The 20815-nt window shown below is 41.5% G+C and overlaps 1 protein-coding gene across 1 annotated transcript in view; it reads left to right on the forward strand.

Annotated features, from left to right (window-relative positions):
• The window catches only part of htr4 (5-hydroxytryptamine receptor 4), a 262431-nt gene that overhangs the window by 147768 nt on the left and 93848 nt on the right, over positions 1–20815 (forward strand). The window contains exons 4-5 of the mRNA XM_055158857.1: positions 589–742; positions 12675–13237. Of these exons, the coding sequence (XP_055014832.1) occupies positions 589–742; positions 12675–13237 (717 nt within the window). The remainder of the gene's footprint in view (positions 1–588; positions 743–12674; positions 13238–20815) is intronic.

The following is a 20815-nucleotide window of genomic DNA, read 5'->3' on the forward strand; positions in this document are numbered from 1 at the left end:
AAACAACACCGAGACAGACGGAGAGGTACAACGAAACCAGCGGGACGCACTTATCCAACTTCTGTCATTGTGTCCTGAGGCAAGACACTTCGTCTACCTTGTCTAAAGTATGAAAGGGGCTGATGGTGCAGACTGACAGCCTCACTTCTGTCAGTCTGCCCCAGGACAGCTGTGGCTACAATATACTTATGTGTTTGTGTTACAGTTTGATAAATACTTAGTGTGTTTACAGTTTGATAAATACATTATGTGTTGTGTGCAGGTACAGTTTGATAAATACATTATGTGTTGTGTTCAGGTACAGTTTGATAAATACATTATGTGTTGTGTTCAGGTACAGTTTGATAAATACATTATGTGGTGTGTTCAGGTACAGTTTGATAAATACATTATGTGTTGTGTTCAGGTACAGTTTGATAAATACATTATGTGTTGTGTGTTCAGGTACAGTTTGATAAATACATTATGTGTTGTGTTCAGGTACAGTTTGATAAATACGTTATGTGTTGTGTTCAGGTACAGTTTGATAAATACATTATGTGTTGTGTTCAGGTACAGTTTGATAAATACATTATGTGTTGTGTTCAGGTACTATGCGATCTGCTGCCAGCCGCTGGTCTACAGGAACAAGATGACTCCGATGCGAGTGGCTCTGATGATCGGGGGCTGCTGGTCCATCCCCACCTTCATCTCCTTCCTGCCCATCATGCAGGGCTGGAACAGCATCGGCATCGACCACCTGGTGAGAACTACACACACACACACACATATACACACACACACACAGGCACACGCACACACACACACGCGCGCACGCACACACATATACATATACACACACACGCACATACACACACGCACAACACACACACATACACGCATACATACGCACGCACACGGACACACACACGCACACACACACACACACGCACGCACACACACGCGCACACACAAGCAACACACAAGCACACACACAAGCACACATGCGCACACACACACACATACACGCACACACACACACGCACACACACACACGCACACACACACACGCACACACACACACACATACGCACACACGCACGCACATACACACACGCACACACGCGCTCACACACACGCACACACATGCACGCACACACACGCACACGCACACACACACGCACACACACACTCACAGGCACATGTACATAAAGTCCCAGTGCGAGTGCGTCTCCAGTACAGCAGGTGTTGGGGTCGACGTCCCTGAGCAAATGCTGCACCTCAGTTAAAAAAAAAAAAAAAAACTGTGTGTGCGCTGTGTGTTATATATGTATATTATTTATCTGATACCTGATCGGAACATAACGCCCGAGTCCAGATGGAGTTGGCCGTCACATGACCGACTCAGATTTTCAGATTTTCGATCACGTGATCAGATCAGGACAACACTAATTATGTCTATACTGTGTTTTGATTATGTGCTGATGTCGAGGTGTTTTTTTTTTTTTTTTTTTGCGTGTGTATGTGTGTGTGTGTGTGTGTGTGTGTGTGTGTGTGTGTGTGTGTGTGCTGGTTCCATACTATGCCCCAGTTAAGGAGCATGGTCTGGGGGCTGTCCTCTTTTTTTTTTCTCCTCCCCCATGTCCTCCTGTTACGCTGTATTATTTTCTTCTTCTGCTACCTGTCTTCCATTCTAGTACGTGGTGTCCTGGTGCTTTTATTTTGCCATTGTGTCTGTAAATCAATTCCTGGTCCCGATACGGAACTCGGCTCCAAATCTACTTGTATAACTGCTAGTCTCAATGAGCTTCATTTGACTGGAGCTGAAAGCTATGAGTGACGTCACGCTCCTTTACTTCACTTCTCTCTGCTTCTGACACACCACAGCGAGCAAAAATAAAAACAGCCAAATTGATGAAATTGAACACATGAAGTGTGTCAAAACGGTCAATAGCCCTAAAGCCGAAGCTGATTTTACTCACTGTACTTGAAGTGGTCCGCATAATAATATCAATACAATAAAACACAATCGACTTGAATAGAGTTTGAGCTGTGGCCACTCCAAAACCCTTTTATCCATCACAGAAAACAATTATTTCCCACACGAATGCAGTCGTGAATGCAGCATTTACAAAGAGTGGACTTTTTCATGTTTTTCTGCGGTAACTGCCTCGACATGTCATCAACGAGACAGAGGCAGGCCGCTGACACCGAACACACCACTCTGCTCAACTGCGATGCTTTCGGGGGCTTACAAAAGGATCAGACAAAAGAGTATTCGGTTTCTAAACAGTGAAAACAATGACTACATGTTTAATACAATACAGGAGGATTCAGCTGTTGTGAGACGGTGTGGCTGTAGTTTTTATTCGAAACAAGATGGAAGATCTGAATTATGTTTTTAGGATCTGTGGATGTTTAGTCTGATGTTTTGTAATTGTAAATAAACATATGAGATCATCCATGACGTAACCGAATGAAATTGAAATTGCAATTTGAACGAGCACAAACAATGATTTTTATTTTTATTTTTTTACTTTTTATGAACGATAGCGACCAAGAAAAAATACTCTCTTGCCACGTTTACATGAGATCTTTAATTCCGAATAAAAATAATTGAATTCTGAATAAAAATTAAAACACTTAATTTGAAATGAAAATGATTATTCAGAATTAAATTTACCATATTTTCTGCACTATTAGGTGCTCTAGATTATAAGGCGCACTGTCATAGAATGGTCTATTTTCGCACTGGACTTTAAAGGAAACACAACAGTGTGATGGGTGAGTGGTTTTGTTTGTTTGTGTTGTTCACGGTGACTCTGGGCTTTGTTCAGTTGTGGCGTGTAGGGAGGGTGCTGTCTGGGACCAACGGATTGTCGGCGTGTTCACAGTGACTCAGTTGTTCAGTTGTGTCTAGAAGTGGCACATTGCGCTCGCTTTTTTCGGTTCGTTCCTCCGTTCCGTTCCTCGTCGGCGTGGAGTGATGAGTGTGTCTGTGGGTGTTTTTCGCAGTGCGGTCGCTGTCTGCTCCGTGTGTGTTTGCATGCGCCGCGGGTGGTGCGGCTTCAAGACTGCTTCAAGAACTACCGGTATTTTAAAACTGGATTAACAACAAAGCAGAAGGGACACTTTGGAAAAGAATGCTGTTCTCACGATACCAGGGTCCAGTGATGGCGATCCTGGATCTGTAAGTTTACTACTAGTAAACCGCTGAAGAGAAGTAAAAGCAAACTGCAGCGTTTATTTTTGAAGATTATCCGACATATAATTTCAATAAGCATGTCATCTGTCTTGTTCTACCTGTTTTAGTTTGACAAACGTTACATGGTCCTACGATATTACATTGATACTAACAACAGACTTAGAGCATCATTTTATTCTAGTGAGTTTTCTTCAATGCTTCTGCACGAGAACAAAATGGCGATTACACCTCAGTCATTACGACCACTGATGTTTAGTGGTCGCCTGTACAGATTATGACCACCTCATTTGATCTAAGATTATTATCAGATTCAAGTTTGCTCAATTATTCCTTCTGTCTCCCCCTCCCTCCCTGAGATGGGCGGAGGAAGGGCGGCTCACTCACAGCCTACGTCACGTTTGGAGGGCGGAGCCTGTGCTTTCTCAGGACGGGCGGGGGGATGAACAATAGTCGGACTTTCATAGTTCCTGGTCTGTGACTGTCTCCAAGAAATCAGTAAGATTTCAGAACTATTGTGTAATGGATGTTCCAAAACCCAAATTGTGCTTGTTTATGTGCAGAAGATACAATGTGAAAAGAGTTATTTTACATGAGATGGGACCTTTAAATGTCTTATATATAATTCAAACCTGACACTTGTGAGCATTAATACTGTAGCCTACTGCCTCATAGTCAAACGTCCCCTCTGGATTATCTGTCTTCTTTTTCCATGTCGTGTTTTATAACCTTCTATATTCTGCTGAACATAAACTATCCTTGTTCTAATTAACACTCAGTAAACTTGTGATACCAGCAGCTTCTACAGTAACTGCTGCTTTGACAACATCACCGCACTTCTTCTTACAGGCCTTAATTAAAAATAAACCATCAAAGTCTTTTCATGTTTACCCTCTCATTTGACCTTTGACCTCTCAGACAGCTTAAACACCCCCGATCAGACCGCGAATGCCAGGTAACGGGGCTAATTAACTCCACTGAGAATCACACCGGATCTGTCCATCTGAGCTGCCAAACTGAACCGACCAATCAGAGCGCTCGGAAGTTCTCCCCGCGTCCACTCATCGGCCAATAAGGGGCAAGAGGTTAGCGTCGGCGAGGGAGGCTTTGTTTGTGGTTATTTTTGTTCAGAACCGGGATGCTGTGTCAATATTTTCTTTATAAATTTGCGCCACTGACAGCCATGAGTGTGCCATGGGGCTTTTATTTCATTTTAATGAGTCCCTGGTTTTGGCTCATTTTGTGTTTTGTTTTCATTTAACCTCTAACATGGAAATACTGGTCAATCAGGACGTGCAGTTTAGATGCATTATTTATAACACAGAGAGGCGCCGAAGCAGATGGAAGCCTGTGACAGTGACAATGGCCGCTCTCATCAACACAACAGCGAGTTTTTTTTTTTGTTTTTTTTTTTCTAAGTCTCATAAGAATTGAACTATTTTATTTTATTATAAACTGCAAACTCTACACTAGTTCGTATTCGAGTCGTTTTCGTTGTGGGTGCCGTGTTCGTCCACACTAATCTGACTAGAATGATCTGGTGCCTCCAGTCCAGCTCCCACAAATTCATCTGAGTACAGATCTGATCTGGCACTGTGTGGACGCCTGAAAACACTGATACTCTGATGTAGGTCTATGCTCCGCGAAGAAAATTCACCACCAAAATGTGATAAACATCTCCAACGCGACAAAAGCACAGAACAGACTCACCATCAGCAGAACACCGCTCTGTCACAGAAAGAACACTCATATTCCACTGAGTCGTGTCCTTTAGTCCGACAGAAGCTGAACCACATCAGCGTACAATCCGTGTCATTCATTTTTCAAAATAAAACCAAAAATAATTCAACGAATAAACAACTTTTTTTTTTCTTTATTTGTCTCCAAAACAAAAATGAAAAAATGGATAACGATTTGTTTTTTCAGTTTTCAATTTTGTGTCTAATTGAATAATGGAAAACAACCCTTTCCGGTTTACATGACTTAAACTGCGATGCCGGACTAAACCAGACTGAAGCAGGTCTAAACCAGGACTGAGACTGGGACTAGACCAGGACCAGGATTGAGACCAGGACTGAGACCAGGACTGAGACCAGTTTAGTCCTGGTTCAGTCCGGCATCTCAGTTTAAGTCACGTAGACAGGAAATGGTCGTTATCTGTTTTTTCCATTATTCATTTAAACACAAAATCGAAAACTGAAAAAACAAATTGTTAAAACAAATTAACAAATGATACACGGATTGTGCACAATAGTGAGTAGTTCTTTTGAGCTCTTAGTTTATACAAATTAACCATGTGGTTTTACGTTTTGTTGCTGTAAAATGTAAACAAATATGCTCAAAGCTGTGTGCATAGGGAAGACCTGCAGACACAGAAACGATGTGTCTGGACGCAAATCGTTTCCGATACAGTGATACTGTGTAAATATAACCTTAAAGAGGAGTTTTTATGCAAAATTCCATGTTATAATGTTCCCTCTTTGAGCTTTGGAGAAATAGACAGACTAATAATAAAGAGTTACTCAAACACGTGTGAATGAATCAAAACACAACTCCAGGTCTGTTTTTGAGGACGTAACAACATTATAACACGGCTAAAAGCTCATTTTAGTCAATTTTGTGTAATATATTAACTTTAATAGGTCTTTCTGGGGGAATTCCACCTGGACTTTTTAACTTCTGTCTCATTTTTAGTGATTTATGCTTCAGCTTTGACGTGGGAATTGTCAGCACTCAACGAATACTCAATCTACTGCCTATCAGAACGTCCCTCCTGACACCAGCTGGAGGCCCATCCATCCTCATATTTACCCCCAAAAAGCATTTTTATTTTGCCTCACAAGAACAAAAAGAGTATTGTGTACGTATAATATATTTTTTTTCCTAGAAGTGAAGATGAAGGATGAGGAGAGTGAAGGGGACGATGAGAGGATGAGGAGAATGAAGGGGATAATGAGAAGATGAGGAGAGAAGAGGAATAGGTGGGGGGAAAGGAGATGATGAGAGGATGAGGAGAGTGAGGGGATGATGAGAGGATGAGGAGAGTGAAGGGGATGATGAGATTAAGAAGAGATGAGAGGATGAAGAGGGTGAAGAGGACAATGAGACAATGACGAGAGTGAAGAGGATGATGAGAGGATGAGGAGAGAAGAGGACGATGAGAAGGGTAGGATGAGAGGATGAGTAGAGTGAAGAGGATGATGAGAGGATGAGGAGAGTGACAGGCACGATGAGGTGATGAGGACAATGAGAGGATGAGAAGGGGACAATGAGGTGAAGAAGAGATGAGAGGATGAGGAAAGTGAAGGGGATGATGAGATGAAAAAGAGAGTGAAGTGGACGATGAGGAGAATGAAAGGGACGGTGAGAGGAAGAAGAGATGGGAGGATGACGTTGTTGAAGAGGACAATGAACGGATGAGGAGAGAAGAGGACGATGAGAGGATGAGGAGAGTGAAGGGGACGATGAGAGGATGAGGAAAACGAAGAGGATGATGGGAGGAAGGAGAGAATGAAAAGGACAATGAAAAGAAGAAGAGATGAGTGGATGAGGAGAGTGACGGGCACGATGAGGTGATGAGGACAATGAGAGGATGAGGAGAGCGAAGGGGACAATGAGGTGAAGAAGAGAACAGAGGATGAAAAGAGTAAAAGGCACGATGAGATGAAAAAGAGAGTGAAGGGGATGATGACAGGATGAGGAGAGTGAAGGGGATGATGAGAGGAAGAAGACATGAGAGGATGAAGTTGTTGAAGGGGACTATGAACGGATGAGGAGAAGAGAGGATGATGAGAGGATGAGAAGAGTGAATCGGACGATGAGAGGGTAAGGAGAGTGAAGAGGATGATGAGAGAAAGAGGAGAGTGAAAGGGACAATGACATGAAGAAGAGATGGGCGGATGAGGAGAATGAGAGGATGAGGAGAGAGAGGGGACGATGAGCTGAAGAAGAGATCAGAGGATGAAGAGAGCGAAAGGCTTGATGAGATGAAGAAGAGAGTGAAGGGGATGATGAGAGGATGAGGAAAGTGAAAGGGACGATGAGAGGAAGAAGAAATGAGAAGATGAAGTTGAAGAGGACAATGAACGGATGAGGAGAGAAGAGGACGATGAGTTGATGAGGAGAGTGAATGAGCTGTTGAGAGGATGAAGAGGATGATAAAAGGATGAGGAGAGTGAGGGAGATGATGAGAGGATGAGAAGCAGAGATGGATGGGTGCCAAGTTAAATCGTCCAGGCTGAACTTACACCAGCTCCATATTTGCACAAAAAAACATCTAAAGATTTTTATTTTATTTTGTCTCAGAAGAGCAAAAAGTGAGGACTGCTATCTTTAGAGCCACTTTATCTCTTTACAGTACATCTCTGTTGCTGTAATAAAGCCCACAGGTCCCTCAGCGTGAGCCCGTCTTTAGATGGATCTCTTTTTCAGTGTTCATTCTCAAAGTGGCGCTCCGTGGACTCAGGGGAGCGCAGTATCGATCTCTTCTGTCAGGCCCCACACATCTCAGATATGAGGAGAATATAAAGGGTCAGGGCCTGGGTTAATATGGATGTTACAGCGCTCCTCTCCCCCAGGATGGTGCACTCGGGCCGAGGAGGAGAGGGCAGAGAGCGGGGGGATGAGGAGGAGGTCTGGATGTCTGTGGTGGTGATGAAATTAGTAGGAAGTAGCAGCTAAACAACACAGGGAGTTCAAGGTCCTCTATTACTGAGTCCCCAGGGTTTGGGCGTGCAGTGTAATTCTAGTTTTTATGCTGCATGTACACAAACACAGTCAGACACACTCATGTACATGTTGTAGCCCTTTAGCCTTACTCTGATGACATAGTTAGTTTTTGTCCATTTTTAAGTCCTTTACTTAGGGTGACCAAACATCCCCATTTTCCCCCGGACATGTCCGTATTTTGCGTCCTGTCTAGAGGTGAGATCGGGCCTAAAAAATCCAGCCCGACCCGACCCGGCCCGCGGGTATTAAAACCCGACCCGGCCCGCGGGTATTAAAACCCGACCCGGCCCGCGGGTATTAAAACCCGACCCGGCCCGCGGGTATTAAAACCCGACCCGGCCCGAGCCCGACCAATTAACTTGATTTGCAGGCCCGAGCCCGAAGCAAACCCGAAATGTCATATATTATTTGTGAGGACTCGGGAGGAGGAGCAGTGCTCAGCGTCGAGGTGCCAGTCTTTTTGCTCTCGTATGAAAGCAAAGCGCCACATTGACGACATTCAGCGAAGCCAACGCAAGTTTCTGTAGCATTTTCAACAATCAATTTGAAGCTTTTCCACACCTCACTCTTACCGGTGCGTGTTTGTCTTTTCAGTTCTCCTGCCTTTAGTTTAACTTCTTGCTCCTCCATATTGGGGACACCAGGTCAAAATAGATGCAGACTTGCGGAGGGGAAGATTATTAAATGAAGAGGGGGCGTTCACGTGCGCAGAGCTCTGGCTCTGCGGATCCTGTTTAGTAGTTAAATAGCAATTACATTACTTCTCTGTTTTATCCATATTATTTATTTTATAACAAGTATTCCTTAGTTTAGTATCCACACATCGTTTTAGCATACATTTTATAAACATATATTTATTTGAAGCCCGAGCCCGACCCGACCCGAAGTAATGATTGACATTTTAGACCCGACCCGACCCGGGTCGGGCTTGGGCTCGGTCTTAAGATCTTACCTCTAGTCCTGTCCTGGGCGTCCATTTTTTTTTTTTTTTTATAAAGTGATGCAAATGTCCAGGTTTCCATTACTGTTCATTAGGGGCATTAAACTGAGCGTCTCTCGTAGCGTCTGTGACTCAGAAGGAGCGAGACACAAACAGTCAGTCTCCAACATGCCGAAATGCAAATGCACATTTAACAATGACTTGTACAAGAACATTCTCCATTTTCCGGCTCGGTCGAGACAAGTGAGAGGCCATGTGCACAGGTTTTGAAGTGAGAGTACAGTGGTCTGGTTACACAGACCACTCTGGTACAGAGAGTACAGCTGGTTTATCGCAGGTGTTACGAAGTAGTCAACTTTATATTTTACAATTATTATATCTGTTTTAAGGCTGTAAAACCCCTCAACACAAACTTTATACACTTTTTTCAGACAGGACAGGTACTTTTTACCTCCTTCTTAAAACTTATTGCTGCTGTCGTCCTTTTGTTATTTTCCTCCTTCTTTATGTAATGAACCAAAGATTCTTTTATTCCGTAATGGAGCCTACAGCGCAGAGTCCTGCACGGGTCCTTTTTTGGAGACCCCCAGTACAATACTGCACCCGCCCGTTAACCCGAGATTATATCAAACTTTTGCGCTGCCTACGCCATGGACTGAACTAAGACTAAACCAGGACTAACCCAGGACTGATTCCAGGACTGAACTAGGACTAAACCAGAACTGAAACAGGACTCACTGTCGGGGTGGGCTCGGAGGTGACCACAGGAGAAAGGACTTGCTCAGTTCCGCACCTCACGGAGGTAAACGCAGCAATTCCCTGGTCGCGCTTTGTGGAGAAACTGCTCGGGGTTCTCTCTCTTAAGTCCAAGATTAGTCCTGGTTTAGACCTGGTTTAGTCCTGACCCACCCATGTGTAAAAAAAAAAAAAACAGAAAAAGAAAATCCATGAAACGGCGAGACCGCGAAAGGTGTAAGGTGTCCGGGTTTTCACAAATGGAAATATGGTCACCCTACCTTTACTCCTTATTTATTTTGATTGTGTGCTTTTACTCTCCTGCTGTTCTTGAACTTTACGTTTCAACACTGTAATTTCCCCAGTGTGGTACAAATAAACAGTTGTGGAAGAAGTACTCAATTTTGTTACTTAAGTAAAAGTACAGATACAGGAGCAAAAAAATGATCAAAAGCAGCAAAAAAGGAACAAAAAACACTCGAGTAAAAGTATTAAAGTACCTGTTTAAAAATGTACTCAGAGAGCAAAAAGTAAAAGTAGTTTGTACAGATTTACAGATCTAATAAAGCTTCAAATGTGTTGATTTTGATGCAGATTGAATCAATCGTGTCTTCCAAGCTGTTTATTTGTATATTTCTGTTTCCTCAAACTATGAGCATGTTATAAATAAACCCTCAGGCTTTTCAGCATCTCACACAAAAAATAAAAAATACTTCTACTTTTCAATGCTGTTCAAAAATGCAGTGGAGTAGAACGTAGATACGTGCTCTCAATTAAAGTGAAGTAAAAGTAAAAAGTATTCAAATGTACTTAAGTAAAGTGCAGATGCCTAAATTCTATACTTAAGCACAGAACTAAAGCAAATAAATGTTTATCTTATCTACAAGTGATAGTGTATAACTTTCTAGAGGTGGAACGTCGCCTGTATGCTTCCATGGAAATACAAAATTAAACCCATCATAAGTCCAGGGTTCCCACAGTTATGGAAATCCTGGGAAAGTCATGGAAACTGAAAATGTCACTTTCCAGGCCTGGAAAAGTCATGGAATTTTTTTATCTCTTTCGTGCAACTCCAGCGTTCTGTTAAGTTCTCATGAGGTTATTCTGATTATTTCTGAACGTCTGCACCTTTTGTATAAAAGAGACGACAATAAATGCACTGACAGGATTTTGAATGTTCAAAAACTATAAAACCAAACCATAAGGTGAGTGGAAAGAGTTCACATTTCATATTTAGCCCTAAAAGTCTAATAAATTCTACACATGTAGGTGCAGTAAAGACATGGAAAATGCACTTTAGGTCATGAAAAAGTCATGGAAAAGTTTTGAAATGTTGTCAGTGAAAAACCATTGTCAGTGGGAAGCCTGTACATCATCATCATACATGCACACACAAACATTGTCTGTGGAGATAGATCAGTTTTATACCATACACTGGAAGATTACAGTCAAAGGAGCATTTCCATGGAAACAGGCAGGAGGCCCTCCTCCGGGCCAAACAAGTCTATTTTGTTGAGATAAAAGCTCGCTCAGAGTAAGGACACATGTTTTTCTGTTTTTCACTGCAATAAAAACATCCAGTTTGTTTGTTTGACTCTGTTTTAGACAAAATGTTATATATTGTAGCTTTAAAGTTGTATTCTTGTTTTTTCTGTCCTATTTTCAATGAATGTATCTTATCTAATTGTATGACTAAAGTAAACCGAGATGAAGCACTTGTCCTGTGTCAGATCTCCTCCTCCAGAAACATGGAGGACATAGTCAGTCTTTTTATCTGAGCTTCTACTGTACTGTTCTCAAACCATCCCCAAGACAGAACCTTGAAGGGCTTATTTTATGCATTTTCTCTAAATCTGAAAACATTCTGTCCCACCTTGTGATGTGCTAATACCAATTACCAAACTCTACCAAACTAAATAAAAGGTAAAAGGGAGCTGCTAACTACCACTTCTACTTTATGCAGACTATTTTAAGCTTCAGAGATGTAGACAAACGAATAAAGCAGAGTTACTCAAACATGAGGAAACTACATTCAATAAAATCAATAAAACTACTTACATACGATAATTACTTCATACCATTATCGTGTATTTTTTGGATTATAAGTCGCTCTGGAGTGTAAGTCGCACCAGCCAAAAAATGGGTAATAAAAAAGAAAAAAACATATACTGTATGTCACACAGGACTATAAAGCGCACTTTTTGGGGGAATTTTATTTTATAAAATCAGAGACCAGGAAGCGACATTTCCTGTTGAAAGTCAAGTTCTAGTAATAATAGAAGAGAGAACAACAGACTGTTAACGTCACATATGAACAGTTCTTCAGATAAACTATAACATAAACAACAGAACAGAACAAGTTTTACCAAACTCTCTCCATCTCACTCCAAATCACTAAATCCATTCAATTCTTCATCCTCGGTGTCACTTCTGAACAACTCGGCCTCGACCTCCGGAGGTAAACAGAGCGCCACTTCCTCTTCTGTGTCGCTGTTGTCAGACTCAGCATCAGTTCCAGTTAGAATTATTCGGGTCTTTCTGAATCCTGACAGGATGGTTTCGGTGTCACTGAAGTCCAGACTTTGTCCATCCATCCAGTGACTTCAGGAAAGTTTCATGTTACATCCTCCCGGTGTCACAAGTTTCTCTCTCACTCCAGACTTTCTTTCTGCTGCTCGATTATCGTTTTCAGCTGCAGATTTCACGACTTGCAACTTGAAATCTGCAAAATGCGATTTTCTTTTTGGGGGCATTTGTGTTCAGTTTTCTCAGTCGTCTTAATAAGTTTATTTAAATGTTAAATTGTTCAGTGGTGCAGAAGTAATCGGTGCGATCGACTGACATGATACAGACAGGACAGAGGCTCTTTCTGCAGGAGACATGTGCAGTAGAGTGAAGTGACAGTGGTACAGGAGGAACAGGAGCAGCAGATACTCACACACAAGACTAGAACCTCTCGCTACTATCAGTGTGAACATTTTAATATATAAGTCGCAGGAAACACCCAAACCATGAAAAAAGTGACACTTACAGTCCAAAAAAATCCATTCTACTTTTTCATATTTCTTGCCTCTTCTCTCTCTTCTCCAGATCGAGGAGCGCAGACACAGCGAGGGCTCCAACTCCACCTCCTGCGTCTTCATGGTGAACAAACCTTACGCTCTGACCTGCTCTGTGGTGGCCTTCTACATCCCCCTGGTCCTCATGGTCCTGGCCTATCAGAGGATCTACGTCACCGCCAGGGCCCACGCGCTCCAGATCTCCATGCTCCAGAGAGCCGGGGGAGCCAGCCTCGCCGTGGACTCCGCCGACCACCAACGAAACCACCGAATGAGGACTGAGACGAAAGCCGCTAAGACTCTGTGCATCATTATGGGCTGTTTCTGTTTATGCTGGGCGCCATTTTTCGTGACAAACGTGGTGGACCCCTTCATCGGGTATACAGTCCCGGAGCAGCTGTGGGCGGCCTGTCTCTGGTTGGGGTATATAAACTCCATGTTGAACCCCATTCTCTACGCCTTCCTGAATAAGTCTTTTCGCCGTGCGTTCCTCATCATCCTGTGCTGCGGGAGGAAGAGGTACAGAAGGCCGTCCATTTTGGGGACCCCGCAGTGCACGACGACGCAGATCAACGGCTCCACGCACGTGCTCAAGTAAGGCCTGATTTGACTTCTCTATCACAATGTTCAGGCGTTTTCATTGTGCTCACTGTGGGGTGTTTGCACGCTCAGTAAAAATCTGCTTTTATTCAGGACGTTGCCTTGTCTTTTGATGATTTTGTGATTTTGCACAGAGCTGACAATCTCTAGAGCAGGGGTCTCCAACGGTTTTTCCTCTAGTGAGCGACTTTAACCAAACGAAAATGCCAGAGAACAACACATTTTAGCAGTCGCAAGAAAAGAGTGCAAGTCTTAGATGGGGTACAGTTAGATTAGGGTGACCAGATTTTCACATTTCAAAACTGGGATACACCCGGGTTGCGATGGTTGGTATAAATCAGGGGTCTCAAACTCAAATTACCTGGGGGCCACATTAGATAAAGTCTGAGAGAGGCTGGGCCACATTGAGTATTTGATAAATAGAGTTTGCATGAAAAAAAAGAGAGAGAGAGAGAGAGAGAACAACATGCAACACACTTTCTTAATCTTTAATAACAGTTCAGAACATGAAAATGTATTCAGAATGTAAGTTTAAACTAATACGTCTACTCTTCTTCTTTTGCCTACTCCTTGCTGGATGAAACCTAACTACGCCCGCAGCAGGGGGGTGGGATTGTGCGTACATCTACCGTGGGCCGCACTGACATTATTCTTTGGAATTAAGTGGAGGGCCGCAAAAATCCTTCCGAGGGCTGCAGTTGGCCCCAGGGCCGCGAGTCTGAAACCCCTGGTATAAATAAAATAGTGCAAAGAGCGCGTAACATTGTCCATTCTTGTGTCAGTCTGAGGTAGCTTGATGCGTCAGCAACAAATCCCGTAGGAAGAAGGGCAATAACGTCTTTCACCTTGATGAAATTCACCAAATATTCTCTTTGTTCCGGCTTTAATTCCTCGATCTCGTCTACATCTCATTTCATCTTCATCTCCATCCATCTCGACCCCTTTGTTTACTGTTGTGCTGTTCCACAAAATGGACCCAGACAGACGCTTGAGTTTGACGTCATGGCTTCACAGCTCTTCGCTGATTGGCCGATGCGCGGTCTACAACTTCCAGGGTTCTTGCAAACCGTCTAGTGTATTCTGATTCCTGACCTAGTCGCTGGAGAGAATTTAAATAGAGTGGAGGCACTAGGTGTTGCAGCCGCCTCGCTAAATCTGAGGAGCATCTGCCACTGCATTTTTTTGCTTTATAGTCATTCGCAAACATGGATTTCTGTATTTTGGCCAAACAAGAGACAATATATGCTCCTTGTTACTGTTGTCAGGGATCAGATTAGTCAAAAATTGTGATAGTCCAGTATTAGTTCTGGTTTAGACCTGGTGTAGTCCTGGTTTAGATTAAATTGGTCGAAAAATAGGGACACCTGGGACATTTCTTGTATAAAACTGGACAAATTTGTGGTTTTGGATAAATCTGCTGGGACAGGGGACACAGGGCTCAAAAATGGGACTGAGTAAATAGGAACATCTGGTCACCCTAAGTTAGATGCCTATACAACATAAACCATTATCCGTTTATTAGTGCACCACTGGAGTTCGGCACCACTGTTAATAGTCATGCATTTAATCAATTTTGACTCATTCAGCATAATACGTATAATCAGAAATCCCTTGGTGAGCTACTTGGAAGGTGTTCCCGAGCTACAGGTTGGAAGGGGTCTCCAACCTTTTTCCTCTGCTGAGCTACCTTTACAAAACGAAATGCCAGAGAGCTTTTCATTTTAGCGGTTGCAAGAAATGGGTTAAATATAAGATCCTTAGATGGGGACAGTTTGATGCCCATAAAACATTTACACAACTATCATCCATTTATTAGTGCACAGTTATTCATCAGAGCGATACATTTACAGTGGTAGTCAGTAGTGAAGGGCGAGTGGAAGCCTCGTGAAGCACTGACACCTCAGTCGCAATATTGTCTCAAATGGTTGGACGTGTCTGAGGCCTCGGAGAACAATCAGACATAGTGTAAGACAATACTTGTGTGCAGAGCGACACCGTACCTAACAACAACAATAATAATGATGATTTAAAATAATATGTAAAGAGCAACATAAATAACATGATGTAAATAAGAAAATAGGTGTTTCCTTGTTAGGTGGAATTAGATCAAAGTGATCCCAAACCATGGATCACTTTTTTCCACTTGTAGATGCCATCGAAAATGAAATAAATGCCAAAAGTCGCCAAAATCATCAATAACATCACACAATACATTTTCAAGAAATATTGGTGCATCTTTTATACTGTAGCAGTTTAGCGCTTGTCAAACCACAGAAGTGCGCTGAACACTCTGAACCAATCACAGAGCGGAACATTCACTGAGCCAATGAAACGCTTCGATACACTGAAGCGATTGACACACAGAGTGAAGCAGTCGGGCAGGGGTGTCAAACTCATTTTGTTCCGGGGGCCGTATCCAACCTACTTTGATCCCAAAGGGGCCGGATCAGAAAACTCATGTCATATAAACCCCAAAAAATAACAATAAGTTCAAATATTTGTGCAGAGAAACAAATCTATTACAGAAAATATTTTTAAATTGATGAACTCTTTCTTATTATAATATTATGAACAACCTGAAACTTTAAGAAAAATTCAATTTCAACACAATGTTTTAAAATGAACTTGTTTGCAAACAGGAATAAGTCAATTTTTGTTGTAAAATCCTGCACATCGGCTCCACTTTTCTCATGTTGGACATTTCTGATGAGGGTGTCACGGTCAACAGTCAAAACAATCGTCCTTTAAGAGCGTTTGGAAAAGAGACAAGTCTTCATTTGTGCTGCTCTGGGAGGGCCACGTGAGAGCTGACTGTGATAAACACCACAGAAATTATAAATATTTTAATAGAAAATATAATTAAAATATTTTAGTAGAAAATCACCCAAGGGCCACATTAAAGTCTTGGAGGGCCGGATCGGCCTTAGGTTGACACCTGTGCAGTAGGGGGAGGGACCGACACTTCCACACTTTGGTCACGTGAGCGGCTGCGAGACGAGCTCCGAGGCAGTGCTTCAGAGCAATTTGTTTCAGTTTCCCATCACTAGTAGTAAGTATTTAATTAAATCAGATTTTAGTTATTCAGCACAATAGGTGTAAATCAGCGAGCTACTTGGAAGGGGTTGGAGATCGACCATTTGCTCCCGAGCTACACGTTGGAGACTCCTGCTCTAGAGCAAAGAAGTTAGACTACAAAGCTATTTTCAAACCTCCAAGAGAGAGGGTACGTTGTTGACTTGTTGGTGCACATGGACATTCAACATTTTATCCAGAACAACCATCTTTATTTAACACATTAGTAGTGAGACTTTTCTCTACTTCTCCATTGAAATTCATGGGATTCCTGCAGTCTTGGGCAGTGGTTCTGAACTTGGTGGACAAATGACTAAACTAGGGCTAAATCCTCTTTTTTTTTTTTGTATTTTGTATTTGGTCAAACAAGCAATGAATATATCCAGAATAGAAAATGAGATCAACCACTTCTTTTCAAATAGTCGTATTGTTTTGTGGCTCTGACTCATTTGCGCATTCAGAATTCTCGCTTTTCAATTTGAATTTTTGCCACGCTCTGACAAAGGCCAGTCGGTAGAAAGGCACTGGCGCCCCTCATTATGCAATAAAGGATTTTTCATACGATCTGTCAGTGCGCCTCGGGTTTGTGGTTCGCCCATTGGTGGTTTTCGGATTCCACTTTGTCATACTTTTCGTGTCATACTCTCAGACGGGATCAAGGGCCAGTTTTTCCTGTCGATTACACTGCACTTTGCCAAGAAATATCCAAAAGGTCAATTCAGAAATGTTGAATCTGATCATTTGTATAGATGTTTTTCACAATGACCGGAAGTGCTGCGATGTTGGGTAAATGTCACTTGCTTTAAGGCTTTTCTGTAGCAAAATATCTGTGGAAATGACTTGTGTATTTTCCACCAGCTTCACAAATCTGCCCCATCACCAAATCTTCATCCAACAAGGTCCACAAAGGATAAATATTCTAACATGAACAATTTATTCACAACTATCAAGGTAAGAAAGATGAAAACGTAAAGGCGAAAAAGTGAACTACTAAACAAAACTAACATTACGGTCATGAAGAATTAGAATTTGATTTTATTTGTTTGGTTTTCGAGGGGGTCCTCATAAATACAATGACAAAAGACAGACACAGTAGAGCAGACAGTAGGAGACATAACTTCAAATAAGCATCAAAACAACAAAATCAACACAACCACAGACACACACACACAGTCACACACTCACTCATGCTTGGCTGTCTGACATAATAAAACAAATTTGAAATTAATAAATTAATAATAAATATTATTTTATTATATTATTATATTATTATTATTATTATTATTATTATATATTATTATTATTATTATTATTATTATTATTATATAATAATAATAATAATAATAAATAACGTAAAGATAATGCTGAGTGGTTGGAGAATAGAAGTTGTAGTGTTTTGATAAATGATATCGCAGTAAACTAAAATGTGAAAAAATCTGTTGTGAGATCATCTTTTTCCTAAACAACTGATGGACTGATAAAGTAATTTTAAGCGATATGAAATTTTGTTTGTCATAGTTTGTGTGTGGGTGCTGAATGAGAGCGACGGGTTAAGCCATAAACCAAGATATTTAAATTTATCAATAAAACATAAGTAACTTGTTGACTCAGACTGATTCAACAATTAAAATTAAAAATCTATTTCATGATGTAAATATTAACACAGACAGAGAGATTTGTTCAGTTTAAATGTGAAACATGTGCATTTAAACTGCACAAATTTATCTATCTATGCCAATATCGACATCATGAAATCGATTTTTAAAATTTTAAATCTAGAATCAGTCTGAGTGAACAAGGAGTTTAATAATCACCTTTAAGTTTTCGTCTTTCTTCCCTTGATAGTAGGGATGGGTATAATTAGTCGATTAATCGATAATTGTTCATTAAGAATTTCATCGATTACGTTCATTTTAATCGACAAATCGAATGTAGGTTGGTGTGTGTCAGTGTGACACAAACAGGTGTGTACATGTGTCTCTGTGCCATGGTGACGAGTCCCCACCTCCCTCCCCCCGTACGGTGTCCTGGTTTTGACAAACGTAAATCTGGTCACACTAACCTGTATTCCACTGAGTCGTGTCACATCAGCGCACAAGACCTGTTTTTTTTTCTTCACTTAGTTAATGCAAATTTGCCATGTGGTTTTAAGTTTTGTTTCTGTGAGAGTTGTGCAAATCTGCATTAAACACATTATAAGGTCAAACGGGCTGATGTGGCTCTAGAGTTTTGTTTGTTTGTTTTTTTGCAAATGACAGGTAAGCACTCCAAAGATGATGAAAAAAAAAAAAAAAAAGTGAACCACGTGATTATGTAAAACAATTGGGGTAGGACTCCATATGTTTTTTAAACTTCATCCTACTCCTTTTGAGCACCAGGTCCCAAATATGTCATGTATATATCACTATTTTTGTTATTGTTTTTGAATTGTGTTGTACCTGGCTCAAAAAAAGAAATAAATGAAATGAAATGAGAGTGGTTACGGTTTATATGTCGTAAAGTTGAATTTATTTATGCAGATTAGTAGTGCAGATAGTAATAATAATGATGATACATTTTTATATAAAAAACATTAATGATTAATCTATAATCGATCGATTAAGAAAATTTTATCGAATGCCCATCCCTACTTGATAGTTGTGGATAAATTGTTCATGTTAGAATGTTTATCCTTTGTGGACCTTGTTGGATGAAGATTTGGTGATGGGGCAGATTTATGAAGCTGCTGGAAAATACACAAGACATTTCCACAGATATTTTGCCACTTCTTGTTGTTGTGAAAAAAGATCTATTAATGACTAGACCCAAGAAGCCAAAAAAAAATCTGCATTTTAGCTCTTAACTTTAGCTACCCCCATGTGTATAAAGTATTTATATAAAGTTCTGACGTCATCTGAAACACAGCAAACTACATAACTAAGTAAAGGCCACGTTCTACTAAGATTTTAAATGAACCTTCGAAGAGCATCTTATTTTATGACTCATCAAAGTACTCTGTCACCCTTTTCAATCTGAACTGATCTGTGAAGTTAATATATTTTAGAAACGGATATGTATATATTTAAAAATAATGTATTCAATTCACTGGATGATGAGACATAATAATGGAGAGTGACAGGGGACGTTGCACTTCTGTACCAAGGACACGTCCTGCTCAGGCTGGTGTCATCAGAGGCGGTTGATACTTTGCAGTGATATCACGCTGGGGGTGTTCTACATGTTGGGAGTGTTGGGAGTAATGCATTATAAAAGTAACAAATTACTGTAATGTGTTGATTTTTGCTGTAACGCAGTAAAGTTCAGCATTACAGGGAAAAAAGTGGTAATATTTTACTTGGTACAAATGTCCGTGATCGCGAGCAGAAGTCCACGCTCCACGGAGCTAAACGCAGCTGACACCCGATCGCGCTCGCGGGTTCTGTCAGCGGCGGTCCTAGATTCCAAGTTCTAGTCCCAGATTAGTCCTGGTTTGGTCCTGGTTCAACTCTGGTTTAATCCTGGTTTAGACCTGGTTTAGGCCTGGTTCAGTCCTGGATCAGTTCTGGTTTTAGTCCTTGTTTAGTACTGGTTTAGTCCTGGTTCAGTCCTGGTTTAGTCCTGGTTTTGTCCTGTTTCAGTCCTGGTTTAGACCTGGTTTTGTCCTGTTTCAGTCCTGGTTTAGACCTGGTTTAGTCCTGGTTTAGTCCTGGGGTTCAGTCCTGGTTTAGACCTGGTTTAGTCCTGGTTTAGTCCTGGTTCAGTCCTGGTTTAGACCTGGTTTAGTCCTGTTTCAGTCCTGGTTTAGACCTGGTTTAGTCCTGGTTTTGTCCTGGTTCAGTCCTGGTTTAGTCCTGGTTTAGTCCTGGTTCAGTCCTGGTTCAGTCCTGGATCAGTTCTGGGTTTAGACCTGGTTTAGACCTGGTTTAGTCCTGTTTCAGTCCTGGTTTAGACCTGGTTTAGTCCTGGTTTAGTCCTGGTTCAGTCCTGGTTCAGTCCTGGTTCAGTCCTGGATCAGTTCTGGGTTTAGACCTGGTTTAGACCTGGTTTAGTCCTGTTTCAGTCCTGGTTTAGTCCTGGTTTAGTCCTGGTTCAGTCCTGGATCAATCCTGGATCAGTTCTGGTTTTAGTCCTGGTTTAGTGATTTAGACCTGGTTCAGTTCTGGTTCAGTCCTGGTTTAGTTCTGGTTTAGAGGAGGCTTGACCCACGTACCAAATTTGGTGACAATCAGTCCATAAATGGTGGAATTATTGCGGGTGGACACACACACACACACACACACACACACACACACACACACACACACACACACACAGGGTGAATACAAAACCTGGTCAACACTTCGGGGACCAGGTAAAAATCCTCAACTCTTTCTGGTCAGATGCTAAACAGAGCTTCAAACTGAGCCGTGCTTTCAGTGCTGTTGATGACGTCACCTGCAAAGTATCAATAATACTCCCTACAACAATGTGTGCTGTAAATATTCCTGCTCATGCACTGATAAAAAAAAAAAACAAAAAAAC

Source organism: Boleophthalmus pectinirostris, unplaced genomic scaffold (assembly GCF_026225935.1).
Source record: "Boleophthalmus pectinirostris isolate CB_2022bp ecotype Guang Dong unplaced genomic scaffold, ASM2622593v1 HiC_scaffold_23, whole genome shotgun sequence".
NCBI classification, from domain to species: domain Eukaryota; kingdom Metazoa; phylum Chordata; class Actinopteri; order Gobiiformes; family Gobiidae; genus Boleophthalmus; species Boleophthalmus pectinirostris.